Source organism: Lipotes vexillifer, unplaced genomic scaffold (assembly GCF_000442215.2).
Source record: "Lipotes vexillifer unplaced genomic scaffold, Lipotes_vexillifer_v1.1 scaffold296, whole genome shotgun sequence".
Classification (NCBI taxonomy): Eukaryota; Metazoa; Chordata; class Mammalia; order Artiodactyla; family Lipotidae; genus Lipotes; species Lipotes vexillifer.
Genome location: NW_006775090.1, coordinates 380,891 through 398,990, shown reverse-complemented (window position 1 = coordinate 398,990; position 18,100 = coordinate 380,891). Strand labels below are relative to the sequence as shown.

The 18,100-nt window shown below is 39.7% G+C and overlaps 1 protein-coding gene across 1 annotated transcript in view; it reads right to left on the bottom strand.

The window, feature by feature from the left end:
- Positions 1-18,100, bottom strand: part of STXBP6 (syntaxin binding protein 6) — a 227,737-nt gene that overhangs the window by 3,834 nt on the left and 205,803 nt on the right. The window contains exon 5 of the mRNA XM_007449679.1: positions 2,173-2,330. Within this exon, the coding sequence (XP_007449741.1) occupies positions 2,173-2,330 (158 nt within the window). The remainder of the gene's footprint in view (positions 1-2,172; positions 2,331-18,100) is intronic.

The following is an 18,100-nucleotide window of genomic DNA, read 5'->3' as shown; positions in this document are numbered from 1 at the left end:
CAGGAGGCCCTCCCACCCCCCTTTGGAGGGCACAAAATCTTCACCACCAGTCCCTCCCCACCCCTGTGCTGGGATCCTCAGTCACATTTCTCCAACCCTCTACAGTGCTCATCATGTGATGGATTGGAGCAGGTTCAGCAGAAACCATTTTTATGGAAACAATTATAACTAATATTAACTGAGGTTTATATGCACCAAGTATTGTACTAACCAATTTATAGGTTTGAATGCATTCAATTCTCTCAACACCCTAGGAGAAAGGTACTATTATTAGTTAGCCCTATTTTACTGATGAGAAAACTGGGGCTTAGAGAAATTAAGCCCCTGCCCAAGGTCATGGAGTTGCTAAATCAAACACAAGACGTTAACTACCATACCATACTGTCTTCCCAACTACCTAGCAAACTTGGCCACAGTATCAGGGAAACAGGGTGACCAGGGCCAAGAATTCTGGCCATCTGGTTAGGTTATCCAACCCAGTGTTTGTATGACCTCCTCTGGGGCGGATAGTGACATGGATGACCTCCAGGTATTGTCTACTCCGCCTTAGGAAGAATGATTTCACAGACTTCCTTGGTAACCTGGTTCATGGCCTAATCATTAATCTAAACTCTTATTTTAGCGGAATGTTATCAGTGCACCATTGAGTGCTCTATTCTGTATAACAAGACACGAAAGAGAATTGCTGCAATATCGCGCTTCCCAGACTTGAAGACAATTAAAAAATAATTCCTATAGTCTTCTCTTCTCCAAATCAACACTTTAAATGTTCCCCCAGACTTCCACTGCCCATCCCCCTTTTAAATCACTTCAGTTGCTCTTGCTATAAATGAAGTTGGGTAGGAATTCTAACATCTTCACTCCATCATCATTTCTATATCACAAAGGCTGCAGAAGGGATGAGGGGAACCACAATTCTGAGCTTGCTCCCTCTGTGACAGCCACAGCAAGACAGGCTCTGGCCCCCAGCAGGGCTGCCTGCATTTTCAGCCAGGTTTGAACTCCAAATGGGCCCCTAAGGCAGCAGTACAGTAAGACACTGTCATGATAGGGAACTGATGACAACGAGACAGGTCTGTGCAAAGGGGATGCAGGAAGGGCAGGCTAGATGCATCCACTCAGATCTGGATCTGCAGTCAGGCCTGGGCTTAAGCCTCGGGAAGGGGCCAGCCTGGCTGAGCTGGGGAGATTTTTCCCGTTGCTTTTCAGGTTGTCCATTCTTGGTTCCTCAGCAAAAGCGGGGTTTTCTTTTGAAGCACATTAATTTTTTCCCCAAAGGTCACCTGAAAAGCCTATCTTGAATAGGCCAGATCATGAGTCTGACATGCCACAATTATCAGCAAAAGTTGTTTCTGGAAACCTAAATTCAAATCACTAGCCAGAAAGGAGCTGCCCTTTGATCCAAAGTACAAGAACAGTAATAAATCCTCTTTTATCACCTGGCCAACAGGGCTTCTCTTTCCTTTGGTTTGTGACTGCCTTTTAGATAGCTGGCTGCCAATAAAAACTCCCCCTTCCCCTTCGGAAAGGCACATTTTCAGTGCATGTGTACACCTGAGGCATGTGGAAAACACCATTCTCTGGGCCCAGAGGCAGGTGGGAATTTTGCAGGCAGCTCTGCACTAGTCAGGTCAGCCTTAGAGGTACAAGGCCCCTCCACAGGGGAAACTAGCCCTGAGGTGCCCTGGGACTAGAATTTGCTTTTTGTATAGTAAAGAGATAAGAACACAGGATGCGAGGCTCATGACCAGAAAGGGACAGCATGAAAAAGTAGGCACAAGAGCCCACAGTCCTCTTTCAAGCACTGGCTAACAGAGGAGGGATATTCTTACACCTGTCCTACCCCCACCCCCATCCTGTTCCCAGAAACTTGAACCTTAAGCTTCTGGGTAGGAAGTAAAGATGGTCCACATTTCCCAAAGATACGGGGTCAGAGACAGGGATAAAGACAGCAGAAACGAGATAACCAAAGAAACAGGTCCAAGAAGAAATCTTCTCAACTCTGGTACTTACTAAGTAGCAGAAGGAAACTGTATACTGGGGCCAAAAAAAAAAAAAAAAAGAGGCTTGACTTTGTGCCTCCCAGCTGGGAAACATACTGAAATAAAGTTTTGGGCACCAAAGCTCCCTGACAACCCAGAGCTGAGCCCTCGGCCGCACTGCGGGACCCACCTTGTGTGCAGTTTCTGCAAACTGCTGGGCGCTGTTCTTCATGTCTTCCGTCTTCTCCTCTGCGCGGCCTAAGCGCTCCCCGCGCTCGTTCAAGGCCTGGCTCGCTTTCTGCACTGCACTGGTCACGCTGTCGGCTGCCGAATGGAGGATGCTGTTTCCTGAAAGGGGACAGGAAAGCATCAGAAGCTGGCTCGGCTTACCTACAGTGACACCCCCCACCCAGGGTGAGCACCCCAAAAAAGCAAGGTGGGTCAGACTCTGGAAAGGCCTTGAGTGTCTAGGAAACAAGTCAACTTTTCTTCTGACTTGGTCTGACTGACTCACTTTTAGGAAGAATACCCACTGACTGTAGGACCTGGGCAAGTGCTGAAGGCTTCTTTCGCAGCCCCATCACTGACAGCACTCATTTCAATTCTACCGGCATTCTGTTTGGTGAGGCTCAGAAGAGCGGGGTCCATCTGAATTTAGGACTTGGCTTGCAAAGGTAGATGGGAACCCTAACAAGTCCATAGAATTAGGCAAGTTTAGTGAGACATATCTGGATCATATGAGCATTTCCTCTTGACCTGGGGTTAAGATGGATAACCACAGGAAAATTGGGAGTACAGAACTTCTCCAGATATGATGCTCTGTATTCCTTTCAACTGTTCCCTTCCATTTTACCCCTTCACCCCTATATGCATAGCCCCACGTAAGAAGCTATCGATCAGTCTCAAAGTTCAGAGGAGATATGTCAGTTCTCAACCTTGAATCCCGAGCCATGGCATGGTTGGTTGGTCCTCTTTGCCTCTGATCTCAAGTATATGAAATATGGGGCCTCAGCACTGTACTTAACCAGCAGGTAAAAAACAGTGACAGAAACCTGTCCTAGAAGGAACTTGGCACTCCCAGATTCATGAATGATGATACTGAGAAAGTTGAAAACCATCACATTTCAAATGGTTATGCATCCCTGACATCCCATGTACCAGGACTGGAAAAGAGAATTCAACAGTGATGAACTGGCAGATGCATAACCCATGGAGACCTAGAAATTTGCCAAATTACAACCAAAGGAGATTTATAGCTGTATTTTGTTAATGCTGAGTGCAAGATAGTTAAATGGCATTTTATATAATAGCTTTATGTCTTTGAATAAGTTTTTATTACATCATTTACCTTTGTACCTGGGATGGATACACCTAGCCACAGACAGCTTTTTATAGAAACGTAATTTCCACTGGTCTCAGCTGCAAAGGCTTCCTCATTTCTCCTCTGTGGGAACAGTCTGTGGTTTGTGGAAAAGGATCTCAGCCAAAGAAAGTGCCTGCCCCAGCGGAAGCACTTTGTAAATTGTTTTCTACTTTTCTTCTTTAGGGGTGGATTTCAAGGGCTTCCACTCTGCACTAACGGGAGGAGAATGGAGTTAGCTTACTATTACTCAGCTGCATCAACCACTACTGCAGCCAAGATAAGTCAGCACAGATTAACAGAGGAGATGTGGCTCTGGAGAAACTGGCTGAATGCAAGGGTTGGAATGGAAGGTCTGTCTCGGTCTTCAGAACAGATTTAGGAGGAGAAATCTGGGTTCCCATTTGCTTTCATATCATGGTTATGATTATAGCCTATCACCACTGCTTAATATTTGAATAGCATTTTGCAATCATAAAGCATCTTTACAGATATTGTCTCATTTGATTGTCACAGAAATTCTACTGAGAAGACTGAGACTAGGTGAGGTTCAGGGCTTCCACAAGATCATGTCACTAGGGAAGTGACGTAGCTAGCACTGGAACCTGGTTTCCCAATGCCTTTTCCTTATTCTGTACCTTCCTCTCTGCAGGTGTGGCGTTGGTCATGGAAAGCAATCACTATGACAGAATTGTGAGAACACCAGCATAGATAGGTTTTGACAGGTTATTTCCCAAGGTAATGCCTGACTGTTTCTGTCCTAAAGAAACCTATTCCTCTTGGTAAATGAAGAGTTATTGCCTAAGCTGCATTGCAAGCCAGGTGCTCCCAAGAAGGAACAGGCCAATGGGAAAGAATAAGACAGTGAAGGGACTGAAGGTGCAGAGGAGTTGGGGGAGGGCACAAGAAAATCTCCCCTTCCTGCTTCCTTCCACATGCCCACAGCTTAGCCGCCAGAGGCTAGAGGAAAGATGGGGCAGGCTACCTGCAACTCCACAGCCAGGAACAGCTGCATTAAACCAAAGGGATTTTATAATTAGTTATCATAAAATCAAGAGGGTATATAACCAGGATAGGTTTTCTCCCCATCGGAACTGACCCTCATGGTGCCTTCAAAGTGAGACACATCTGTGTTTCTAGAATGAATCTGCTTTGTGTGAGCCATACTGTTTTCCTGTCATGACTTTCTTAATCTTGTACAGACGTCAGATCAACACTGCACCCAGTTTTATATGATACTGTTTAACCAAGAGTTGTTATAACTAAAAGAGAACCAAATGCTGTCCTCATTATTCAGTGATGACACTGCTGACCACTATCAATAAAAAATCCACCTTCAGTTATTTTCAGCCATGAGCATGGATTTGAACAAATCTCATCACCTCGGTTGAAATGTCCTCCCCTGGTTTCAATTCTACCTGTATTTCAGGCTCAGTGAAGTCCCATCACCTTTATCAAGGTTCAGGTCAATTACATTCTCTTCTCAACTTTGTAAGAACTGTCTATATCCTTCTTGGGTGACTGATCACGTACAGTCATGGGCAACTCTTCTACCTCATTTCTTCACCCATAGATGCGATGACTTCCCAGCTGGATTATATATTCCCTGAGGGCACCTTTCACTCTGCTGACCATTCCCTAAATCCTGAATCTTCCTCCTCTAGATTCGGGTCTCCCGCTTGCTTGCTCTATTCTCTCTGATATCTTGCAAATGCTGTAATTCCAGTGTTCTGTCCTTGGCCCTCTTCTCTTTCTCATTCTGCAGACTCTCCCTAGGACAATTCTACTCAGCTCATGGCTTCAGTGACCAAATTTTTGCTTTTTTCTAGGTTGTGCTGCTGAGGCTCCAGACCCATGTTTTCTTACTGGGCAACTTCAGGTGAGTCACCGAAAGTCATCTTGCATTCGGTATGTCTACACCTGACCCCATTATCACACCTGCTTTTTCTTTGGGGTCCCCTGCTCAGTCAGTAACTCCCCTATCTTCCCAGCTTGCTCCTCAATTCAGAAATCTGGGAGCCCAGTCCAGATTCCTCCCTCACTTTTACCACATACGACTACAAGTCACCTGCTGTCCAGCTCTCTACTCTCCGCCCTCTTTGCCAGCTTCATTATCTCTCTATGGATCCAGTCCCTCTTGCCTTCAGAGATACAGCAATAGCCTTTTGTTGTTAGGTGTCCCCACACCTTTTCTGGTTCATCTTCCACACATTTCTATAGTACACTTCTAAAAAGGCAAATTTGTTACCATCTTCTCACTGCTTCCAAGAAAAAATTGAGAACTTTGCCCTGCCTCACTCTCAGCTTATCTTAGAACCTCATCCATTTTTCCTCTCCCTAGCGATCTCCAATCCCACGCCTTGCCAGATTACCTAAATTTTCGCAGATGTGTCATGTTTCTTTTACCTGTATGCTTTTGTGCTTACTGCTACCTCTTTGTGAACTCTGAGTCTCATCTTAGCCTTCCCACTTACTCCTATGTGCTTCAGTACACTTCAGACCCCTTTCCTAGGAAAGACCGTCATGTCTAGCCCACCCTAAACCATTGTTGCCCCCAACATACACAGTATCTTGTGTCTATTTCAAATGGTGCATTTATCATAATGCATATGTAATTGCTGGGTATCTAGTGTGAGCTCCTTGAAGGCAAGGGGCTGGGCCTTTCTCACTTTTGTATTTGCAATCCCTGGCACATAGGAGAGACTCAATAAATGTTGGTTGGCTTAGAGGCAGGAAAAATGTATCATCCTTCTAATGATTTCTCCATGGCTTAGCGGAGGGTTGGACACATGACTGATGCTGTTACATGATCTAACTAGATCTTCAGATTCTAAACTTGCCAAATGACTAAGGGTTTAATCTGTGTGTAATGAAGCCAGCTATCTCACCTAGAGATTGTGCCAGGAATTCAATGAATTAAGTCAACAAAATGCAAAAAGGGGAATGCTTTTGCTATAGTGAAAGAGAAAGTTGGTAAAAAAAATCTGTTGTTACCAGCCTTAAAATAAACAACTACAAGGTATAAAAATAACAGAAGTTAAATAGCTTTTAAATCCAATGCAAGAATAGCAGTTGCCTGACCACTTACTAGGCACTTACTAAAATCTGCTCCTCACAACAGCCTTATTCAATGGCACATCACTGGTCCCATTTTTACCAATGGGAGCACCAACGGAGAGAGAGAGGGTTAGCAGTGCACCAAGGATCCCACAGTAAGTGAAGAGCAGAGCTAGGTTTTGAACTCAGGAAGCCCAGCTCCAGAGCCAGTTCTCTTACTCACTGTTAATATTGGCTCTCCATGGGAATTTTCTTGTATTTGAGATTAATACAGTCTGCATTAACTGTATGGAATGAAGACTTCAGTGTAGCAGTTCCTAAAGCATTTCTTAAAGCCATAATACAAAAGAAAACATCTTGTCATTATTACAAGCTAAAACAACTTACTATAGAAAATTTAGAATACATATTACTATAAAAAGGCAATAAAATCGTGTAGTATTCAACTGCTTAGAGATAACCACATTTACATTTATGGTACATTTTATTCTAGTAATTTTTCTGTCTATGTTTTTCTAAAACATGGTTGCGGCCATACTGTATATATTTAGTACTGTATCCTATTGTGGGTACTTTCCCATGCCATGGAAAATTCTTTGAAAATACTGTTTATAATGACTACATAACACTGTTGTAATTTATTCAATTATTTCCCTTTTCATTATTGGGTGCGTGTCCAAAAGTGTCCATCCTTCCTTCCTTCCTTCCGTGCACACCATTATATTTCAACTTCTGTATACACTGCAGTATGCTCACCACCAAAAGCTTAGTTTCCATCTGTCACCATACAGTTGACCCCCTTTTTATCTATTTCATCCTCCTCCGACCCCCTTCCTCTCTGGTAACCACTACTCTGTTCTTTGTATCTATGTATCTGTTTTCCTTTTGTTTGGCTTGTTCATTTTTTTAAAAATTAATTTTAACTTAAAAAATATTCCACATATGAGTGAAATCGTACTGTATTTGTATTCTTCTTTCTGATTTATTTCACTTAGCATAATACCCTCAAGGTCCATCCGTGTTGTCACAAGTGGCAAGATTTCATTTTTTTATGGCTGAGTTCCATTGTCTGTACACACACACACACACACACCCATATCTTCTTTATCCATTCATCCATCAGTAGGCTCTTAGGTTGTTTCCATATCTTGGCTTTTTATAAACGATGCTGCAGTGAACACAGGGGTGCATATATCTTTTTGAATTAGTGTTTTCATACTCTTCAGACAAATACCCAGAAATGGAATAGCTGGATCATATGGTAGTTTATTCTTAATTTTTTGAGGACTCTCCATATCGTTTTTCATAGTGGCTGCACCGATTTACATTCCCAACAACAGTGCTGAGGGTTTCCCTTTCTCCACACCCTAACACCTTTTTGAAAATAACCATTCTAATGGGCATGAGGTAATATCTCATTGTGATTTTAATTTAAATTTCCCTAATAACCAGTAGAATTAAGAAAACAGTTCCATTTACCATTGCAACAAAAAGAATACCTAGGAATAAATTTAACAAAGGAGGTACAAGATCTACACATTGGCAACTGTAAGACACTGTTGAAAGAAACTGAAGACACAAAGACATGGAAAGATATTCCATGCTCATGGACTGGAAGAATTAACACTGTTAAAAATATCCATTACCTAAAGAAATTTACAGGTTAAATGCAATCCCAGTGACATTTTTCACAGAACTAGAACAAAAGATCCTAAAATTTATATGGAACCACAAGAGACCCCAGATGGCCAAAGCAATCCTGACAACAAAGAACAAAGCTGGAGGTATCACACTCCCTGACTTAAAATTATACTGCAAAGTTATATTTAATCAAAACAGTATGGTATTGGCAGAAAAACAGACATACAGATCACTGGAAATGAACTGAGAGCGAAGAAACATCTACACACATATGAAAAATTAATCTACAATAAGGGAGCGAAGAACAGGCAACAGAGAAAAGATTGTCTCTGCAGTAAATGGTGCTGGGAAAACTAGACAGCCACATGCAAAAGAATGAAACTAGACCACTATATTATACCATACACAAAAATCAACTCAAAATGGATTAAACACTTGAATGTAAGACCTGAAACCATAAAAATCCTAGAAGAGAACATAGGCAGTATGCTCTTTAACTTTGGTCTTACCAGTATCTTTCTGGATATGTCTCCTCAGGCAAGGGAAACAAAAGCAAAATTAAACAAATGGGATTACATCAAACTAAAAAGCTTCTGCACATTAAAGGAAACCATCAAAAAAAAAAAAAAGACAACTTACTGAATAGAGAATGGTATTTGCAAATCATATATCTGATAAGGGATTAATAAAGAAAATACATAAAGAACTCATACAACTTAATAATAAAAAACAAAAATTAAAAAATGGGCAGAGGATCTGAATAGGCATTTTTCCAAAGAAGACATACAGATGGCCGACAGACACATGAAAAGATGTTCAGCATCGCTAATTATTAGGAAAGTTTTGTTTTTAAAATGAGGCTGCACTTACTTTCTTGCATTTACATGCACACACACACACACACAATCTTTGTCCATATCTTTGATAATTCCTCGAGATTAAACTGCTGGTTCAAAGGACATACACGTTTTTGAGGCTCTTGGTGCATGCTGAAAATTGCTTCCCTGAAAGACTCATTCAATATTCAGAACTATTCATTTGAGTGCGTGCTATGTGCCAAGCACTGTTACCTTGACAAACTGGCAGAATGACTTTGAGGGAGTGATTTAAATTCTCTGATCTTTAGTTTCCTCATCTGTAACTCCACCTCATGTGGTTGTTGTAGAAGTTAAGATGAAGATGTATGTATACAAAGTGCCTACAGGTGCTCAGTGAATGTCTATCCCTCTACCTCCCTAAGACCACATCTGCTCTCTAGGAACTTTGGAAAAACTGCACAATTCTACCCAATTCCTTTGCATGTCTCCTCTTTTATCTTGGGGCTAAGTGTCTTGAGGCTCTCAGGAGACACTTAGATCTGTGTATACTTGCTGTGTGCACCTCAGAAAGAGGTGAACACATGCCCATTAAATCAAGGCATGCTTTGTAAAGAAGGACGCTTAACTCAAAAGTTGGGACCCATCCTATATTGTGCTGAGTTAAATCTGGAAATAAAAGTCTCCTGAGGCACATAGAACAGTAATTCTCTCTAAACAGGCAGGAAGCATATTAATACCCAAATTTATTCAAACAGTCTGAGAAGAGGCTGTCAACCACTGCAAATAATGTCAACTACTTTTTGAATTACAGTCTCTGAGAATAGAGCAGAGACCAGTCTTACTTCATTGATGTTGCATTCACATTGGTTCCGCTCAATATGTGCTTTAAAAAAAATATTATGCTGGCATATTTTACATTAAGTGATTGAGAAGACTTTCTTGAGAGAGCAATTTGAGATAAAGCTATAACGTTGTATTCAGTCACTGTTTGAAAACAATGAAAATAAATTTAAATGTATAGGAAAATGAGGGGAAAACAATAAGGTATATTGAAAAGTGACAACGGAAGAGAAAGAAGAGGAGGATTTTTTTTAAAAGCCCATAGACCACACCAACAAATATAAACATAATTTCTTTATATCATCCTAGACTTCAGGTTGTATCTTGGTAATCAAAATTCCTAATTCTATAGCTAGTAAAGAGTCAATTTAAATAGAATTTTCAGCAGGTATTTCCTGTATTAAACACATATGTAGATATATGAAGTGCAAAATACTCATCATGTTTGGAAAACAGGAAAATCATCTAAAAAGTAAACGACTGATAAACCTATGGCAGTCTATACTCGGAGTTGAGTAAATGTGGTCATCTCAGGGCACTCTCTTTTTTTCAGGGCACTCTTTTAAAACTGAAATCTGGTAATAGATTTTCATGGACTATTTGTATTCTATAATCAGTTTAACCACTTAGGAATAACTGTACAATAAAGCCCCACTTATCCAAACTAATTTAAAGGAAAACCAATTATGAAAAAAACTGGATTTGGGTTTTAGTACAATAAACTTAAAAAATAGGCAGGGAGATCTATTTTAATTTTTTTTCTATTTACCTTTTTTTAAAAAATTCAAACAGAAAGTCACAAAAATTATAATCATCCTCATCAGTTCACTCAGTCCCATGTAATTAATTTGGTTTTTTCATCTTGATCTTTTGTTAGCACTTTTATGAATTCATCAGTTTTTCATTAGAGTTCTGAAAATGCTTATTCATTCAGTTCAGCAGTCTAGTCAGTTACCAGAAACCTGTACTTGTCAGAGTCTTGTGCAAAAATTCCTTGAAGATGAAACCCTTTTACAGGAACATTTTTGCAAAAGCATCACAGTACACCCAGAACTCTCTGTAAATGACAAAAGAATTAAAAATGACCACAGTTAAAGATTTGATGAAAGTTCATAATAATGCAATTGACAAGGAAATTTAGTTATTTCTGAGATATACATTTAAAGTAATAACTAGAATTATGACTTATAACATTATACCAGAACATATAAGATTTTTAGAAATTTCATGTAATGTCTGAAACATTTATATTAACATATTTCCATACAAATAACCCAAAGAAAGTTTAGTATTAGTTGTTTTTTTTGTTGTTTGTTTTCTTATACTGCAGGTTCTTATTAGTCATCAATTTTATACACATCAGTGTTTACATGTCAATCGCAGTCGCCCAATTCAGCACACGACCATCCCCGCCCCACCGCAGTTTTCCCCCCTTAGTGTCCATACGTTTGTTCTCCACATCTGTGTCTCAACTTCTGCCCTGCAAACCGGTTCATCTGTACCATTTTTCTAGGTTCCACATACATGCGTTAATATATATTTGTTTTTCTTACTTTACTCTGTATGACAGTCTATAGATCCATCCACGTATCAACAAATGACTCAATTTCATTCCTTTTTATGGCTAAGTAATATTCCATTGTATATATGTACCACATCTTCTTTATCCATTCGTCTTTCGATGGGCATTTAGGTTGTTTCCATGACCTGGCTGTTGTAAATCGTACTGCAGTGAAAATTGGGGTGCATGTGTCTTTTTGAATTATGGTTTTCTCTGGGTATATGCCCAGTAGTGGGATTGCTAGATCATATGGTAATTCTGTTTTTAGTTTTTTAAGGAACCTCCATACTGTTCTTCATAGTGGCTGTATCAATTTACATTCCCACCAGTAGTGCAAGAGGGTTCCCTTTTCTCCACACCCTCTCCAGCATTTGTTGTTTGTAGATTTTCTGATGATGCCCATTCTGACTGCTGTGAGTTGATACCTCATTGTAGTTCTGATTTGCATTTCTCTAATCATTAGTGATGTTGAGCAGCTTTTCATGTGCTTCTTGCCCATCTGTATGTCTTTGGAGAAATGTCCATTTAGGTCTTCTGCCCAGTTTTGGATTGGGTTGTTTCTTTAATATTGAGCTGCATGAGCTGTTTATATATTTTGGAGATTAATCCTTTGTCCGTTGATTCATTTGCAAATATTTTCTCCCATTCTGAGGGTTGTCTTTTCATCTTGTTTATGGTTTCCTTTGCTGTGCAAAAGCTTTGAAGTTTCATTAGGTCCCATTTGTTTATTTTTGTTTTTATTTCCATTACTCTCAGAGGTGGATCAAAAAAGATCTTGCTGTGAATTATGTCAAACAGTGTTCTTCCTATGTTTTCCTCTAAGTTTTATAGTGTCCAGTCTTACATTTAGGTCTCAAATCCATTTTGAGTTTATTTTTGTGTATGGTGTTACGGAGTGTTCTAATTTCATTCTTTTACATGTAGCTGTCCAGTTTTCCCAGCACCACTTATTGAAGAGACTGTCTTTTCTTCATTGTACATCTTTGCCTCCTTTGTCATGGATTAGTTGACCATAGGTGCGTGGGTTTATCTCTGGGCTTTTCTATCTTGTTCCATTGATCTGTTTCTGTTTTTGTGCCAGTATCATATTGTCTTGATTACTGTAGCTTTGTAGTATATTCTGAAGTCAGGGAGTCTGATTCCTCCAGCTCTGTTTTTTTCCCTCAACACTTCTTTGGCTATTTGGGGTCTTTTGTGTCTCCATACAAATTTTAAGATGATTTGTTCTAGTTCTGTAAAAAATGCCATTGATAATTTGATAGGGATTGCATTGAATCTGTAGATTGCTTTGGGTAGTATAGTCATTTTCACAATATTGATTCTTCCAATCCAAGAACATGGTATATCTCTCCATCTGTTGGTATCATCTTTAATTTCTTTCATCAGTGTCTTACAGTTTTCTGCATACAGGTCTTTTGTCTCCCTAGGTAGGTTTATTCCTAGATATTTTATTCTTTTTGTTGCAGTGGTAAATGGGAGTGTTTCCATAATTTCTCTTCCAGATTTTTCATCATTAGTGTATAGGAATGCAAGAGATTTCTGTGCATTAATTTTGTATCCTGCAACTTTACCACATTCAATGATGAGCTCTAGTAGTTTTCTGGTGGCATGTTTAGGATTCTCTGTGTATAGTATCATGTCATCAGCAAACAGTGACAGTTTTACTTCTTCTTTTCCGATTTGTATTACTTTTATTTCTTTTTCTTCTCTGATTGCCGTGGCTAGGCCTTCCAACACTATGTTGAATAATAGTGGTGAGAGTGGACATCCTTGTCTCATTCCTGATCTTAGAGGAAATGCTTTCAGTTTTTCACCATTGAGAATGATGTTTGCTGTGGGTTTGTCGTATATGGCCTTTATTATGTTGAGGTAGTTTCCCTCTATGCCCACTTTTTACAGAGTTTTTCTCATAAATGGGTGTTGAATTTTGTCAAAAGCTTTCTCTGCACCTATTGAGATGATCATATGGTTTTTCTTCTTCAATTTGTTAATATGGTGTAGCACATTGATTGATTTGTGTATATTGAGGAATCCTTGCATCCCTGGGATAAATCCAACTTGATCGTGGTGTAAGATCCTTTTAATGTGTTGTTGGATTCTGTTTGTTGAGGATTTTTGCATCTGTATTCATCAGTGATATTGGTCTGTAATTTTCTTTTTTTGTAGTATCTTTGTCTGGTTTAGGTATCAGGGTGATGGTGGCCTCATAGACTGAGTTTGGGAGTGTTCCTTCCTCTGCAATTTTTTGGAAGAGTTTGAGAAGCATGGGTGTTAGCACTTCTCTAAATGTTTGATAGAGTTCACATGTGAAGCCATCTGGTCCTGGACTTCTGTTTGTTGCAAGATTTTTAATCACAGTTAAAATTTCATTACTTGTGATTGGTCTGCTCATAGTTTCTGTTTCTTCCTGGTTCAGTCTTGGAAGGTTATACCTTTCTAAGAATTTGTCCATTTCTTCCTGGTTGTCCATTTTATTGGCATAGGGTTGCTTGTAGTAGTCCCTTAGGATGCTTTGTATTTCTGCAGTGTGTGTTTTAACTTCTTTTTCATTTCTAATTTTATTGATTCGATTCCTCTCCCTCTTTTTCTTGATGAGTCTGGCTAATGGTTTATCAATTTTGTTTATCTTCTCAAAGAACCAGCTTCAGCTTTATTGATCTTTGCTAGTGTTTTCTATGTTTCTATTTCATTTATTTCTTTCTGATCTTTATGATTTCTTTCCTTCTGCTAACTTTGGGTTTTGTCTGTTCTTCTTTCTCTAGTTCCTTTAGGTGTAAGGTTAGATTGTTTACTTGAGACTTTTCTTGTTTCTTGAGGTAGGCTTGTATAGCTATAAACGTCCCTCTTAGAACTGCTTTTGCTGCATCCCATAGGTTTTGGATCATCGTGTTGTCATTGTCATTTGTCTCTAGCTATTTTTTGATTTCCTCTTTGATTTCTTCAGTGATATCTTGGTTATTTAGTAACATATTGTTTAGCCTTCATGTGTCTGTGGTTTTTTAACGTTTTTTCCCCTGTAATTCATTTCTAATCTAATAGCATTGTGGTCAGATAAGATGCTTGATATGATTTCAATTTTCTTAAATTTACTGAGGCTTGATTTGTGACCCAAGATGTGATCTATCCTGGAGAATGTTCCATGAGCACTTGAGAAGAAAGTGTAATCTGCTGTTTTGGGATGGAATGTCCTATAAATATCAATTAAATCTGTCTGGTCAATTGTGTCATTTAAGCTTTCCTTTCCTTATTTATTTTCATTTTGGATGATCTGTCCATTGGTGTAAGTGAGGTGTTAAAGTCCCCCACTATTATTGTGTTACTGTCGATTTCCTCTTTTATAGCTGTTAGCAGTTGCTTTATGTATTGAGGTGCTTCTATGTTGGGTGCATATATATTTATAATTGTTATATCTTCTTCTTGGATTGATCCCTTGATCATTATGTAGTGTCCTTCCTCGTCTCTTGTAACATTCTTTATTTTAACGTCTATTTTATCTAATATGAGTATAGCTACTCCAGCTTTCTTTTGATTTCCATTTGCATGGAGTATCTTTTTCCATCCCCTCACTTTCAGTCTGTATGTGTCCCTAGGTCTGAAGTGGGTCTCTTGTAGACAGCATATATAGGGGCCTTGTTTTTGTATCCATTCAGCAAGCCTGTGTCTTTGGTTGGAGCATTTAATCCATTCACTTTTAAGGTAATTATCGATATGTATGTTCCTATTACCATTTTCTAAATTGTTTTGGGTTTGTTTTTGTAGGTCCTTTTCTTCTCTTGGGTTTTCCACTTAAAGAAGTTCCTTTAGCATTTGTTGTGGAGCTGATTTGGTCATGCTGAATTTTCTTAGCTTTTTCTTGTTTGTAAAGCTTTTGATTTCTCCATCGAATCTGAATGAGATCCTTGCTGGGTAGAGTAATCTTTGTTGTAGGTTCTTCTGTTTCATCACTTTAAGTATATCATGCTACTCCCTTCTGGCTTGTAGAGTTTCTGCTGAGAAATCCACTGTTAACCTTTTGGGAGTTCCCTTGTGTGTTAACTTTCGTTTTTCCCTTGCTGCTTTCAGTAATTTTTCTTTGTCTTTAATTTTTGCCAATTTGATTACTATGTGTCTCAGCGTGTTTCTCCTTGGGTTTGTCCTGTATGGGACTCGCTGTGCTTCCTGGAATTGGGTGGCTATTTCCTTCCCATGTTAGGGAAGTTTTCGGCTATAATCTCTTCAAGTATTTTCTCGGGTCCTTTCTCTCTTTCTTATCCTTCTGAGACCCCTATCATGCGAATGTTGTTGCATTTAATGTTGTCCCAGATGTCTCTTAGGCTGTCTTCGTTTCTTTTCATTCTTTTTTCTTTATTCTGTTCCACAGCAGTGAATTCCACCATTCTGTTTTCCAGGTCACTTATCCGTTCTTCTGCCTCAGTTATTCTGCTATTGATTCCTTCTAGTGTAGTTTTCATTTCAGTTATTGTGTTGTTCATCTCTGTTTGTTTGTTCTTTAATTCTTCTAGGTCTTTGTTAAACATTTCTTGCATCTTCTCGATCTTTGCCTCCATTGTTTTTCCGAGGTCGTGGATCATGTTCACTATCAATATTCTGGATTCTTTTTCTGGAAGGTTGCCTATGTCCACTTCATTTAGTTGTTTTTCTGGGGTTTTATCTTGTTCCTTCATTTGGTACATAGCCCTCTGCCTTTTCATGTTGTCTATCTTTCTGTGAATGTGGTTTTTGTTTCACAGGCTGCAGGATTGTAGTTCTTCTTGTTTCTGCTGTCTGCCCTCTGTTAGATGAGGCTATCTAAGAGGCTTGATGGGAGTGACTGGTGGTGGGTAGAGCTGACTGTTGCTCTGGTGGGCAGAGCTCAGTAAAACTTTAATCTGCTTGACTGTTGATGGGTGGTGCTGGGTTCCCTCCCTGTTGTTTGGCCTGAGGCAACCCAACACTGGATCCTACCTGGGCTCTTTGGTGGGGCTAATGATAGACTCTGGGAGGGCGCATGCCAAGGAGTACTTCCCAGAACTTTTGCTTCCAGTGTCCTTGTCCCCATGGTGAGCCACAGCCCCCCCCCCACCACCTCTGCAGGAGACCCTCCAACACTAGCAGGTAGGTCTGGTTCAGTCTCCCCTGGGGTTACTGCTCCTTCCACTGGGTTCCAGTGTGCACACTACTTTGTGTGTGCCCTCCAAGAGTGGAGTCTCTGTTTCCCCCAGTCCTGTCCAAGTCCTGCAGTCAATTCCTACTAGGCTTCAAAGTCTGATTCTCTAGGAATTCCTCCACCCATTGCCAGATCCCCAGGTTGGGAAGCCTGACGTGGGGCTCAGAACCTTCACTCCAGTGGGTGGACTTCTGTGGTGTAAGTGTTCTCCAGTCTGTGAGTCACCCACACACCAGTTTTGGGATTTGATTTTACTGTGATTGTGCCCCTCTTACCGTCTCATTGTGGCTTCTCCTTTGTCTTTGGATGTGGGGTATCTTTTTTGGTGAGTTCCAGTGTCTTCCTGTTGATGACTGTCCAGCAGGTAGTTGTGATTCTGGTGTTCTCGCAAGAGGGAGTGAGAGCATGTCCTTCTACTCCGCCATCTTGGTTCCTCTCCCCAGGGAGATCTATTATATGCAAACTGTTAGTAGTCCAGGAACATTAGTAATTCTCATATTGTATACCCAAAGTGTTCAGTAATAATTTATTCCTTGAGTAGATTAAATAGTTCCTAGTCTATTCTTGTCTACTGTATTAATTTTTTTATCAAGAGTATTTTCATGGGTAGACATAAGGTTCACTTAAGTCTGGTCCAGTATTAGTGACATTCACATTAATTTAGGTATAAATCTATAGGATGCACTCAAGATGTGTTTTCTTTTTTTTCTACTTCCAATCTTCATTGCCCAGCTTCTCTACCATTAGAGGCCATATGAGCAAAAGACAAGAAAAGTCACTGGAAACTTGGTTCCCTGATGGCAGGGTCCCTTTTCAGTCCTAAAGGCTCTCTGAACCGTGTATATACTATTCTGCTCCCTGAGATGAGCAGCCATCTCCACCCCTGTCGGTGGTAATTCAGCTGCATGGTAATTGTGATACTTCCAAGGAGGTTCTGCTTAGGACTGTGACTTGCATTAAGCATTTTATAAATGAATAATAATTTAAATAATAATGATGATATTAATTTCTACAGAGTGATTAAATGCAAAGTCCCACCTGGTGAAACAAGTTAGTTCTTAATTCACAGTCTTCATTAATTATCTGAGAGCTTAGGTAAATTACCAAGTTCTTTCTACATTACATTGACTAATCAATACTAATCACACAGCTGCATCTCAATGTAGGACAACCTGTAGGAGCCCCTTAGAGATGGGAGATTCTTCCAAACTGTTAAATTTTAAAATTTCATTTGTACTTTTGTGGTAGTGACTAATCAGATAAATTCTGTTACAAATCCAGGTTATGTTACATCAGCTTTCCAAAAGGAAGAGTTGTTAACCCATGCTGGGCACTGATGCAGTGTGAACATCAGCTAGTTGCAGAAACTGCTACAATTCACTGAATGGTTACTATGTGCAGTGCTATGTTAAACTGTCAAATTCCTCAAAGAAATATATTCTTACCCTACTTTACAATTAAGGAAACAGGTGGTCAGGAAGGGGATAGATAGCTTGCCTAAGTTCACCTAGATCTTGACCCCGAAGCTCTTTTTAAAAAATCATTTTGTAAAATAAAAATTGTATATATTTAAGGTGTACAACATGATGATTTGATATACATATACATAGTGAAATGATAACTACAGTCAAGTTAATTTTAACATAGCCTCTTCTCTTCACATAGGTACCATTTTTTTTCCTTTTTTTTTTTTTG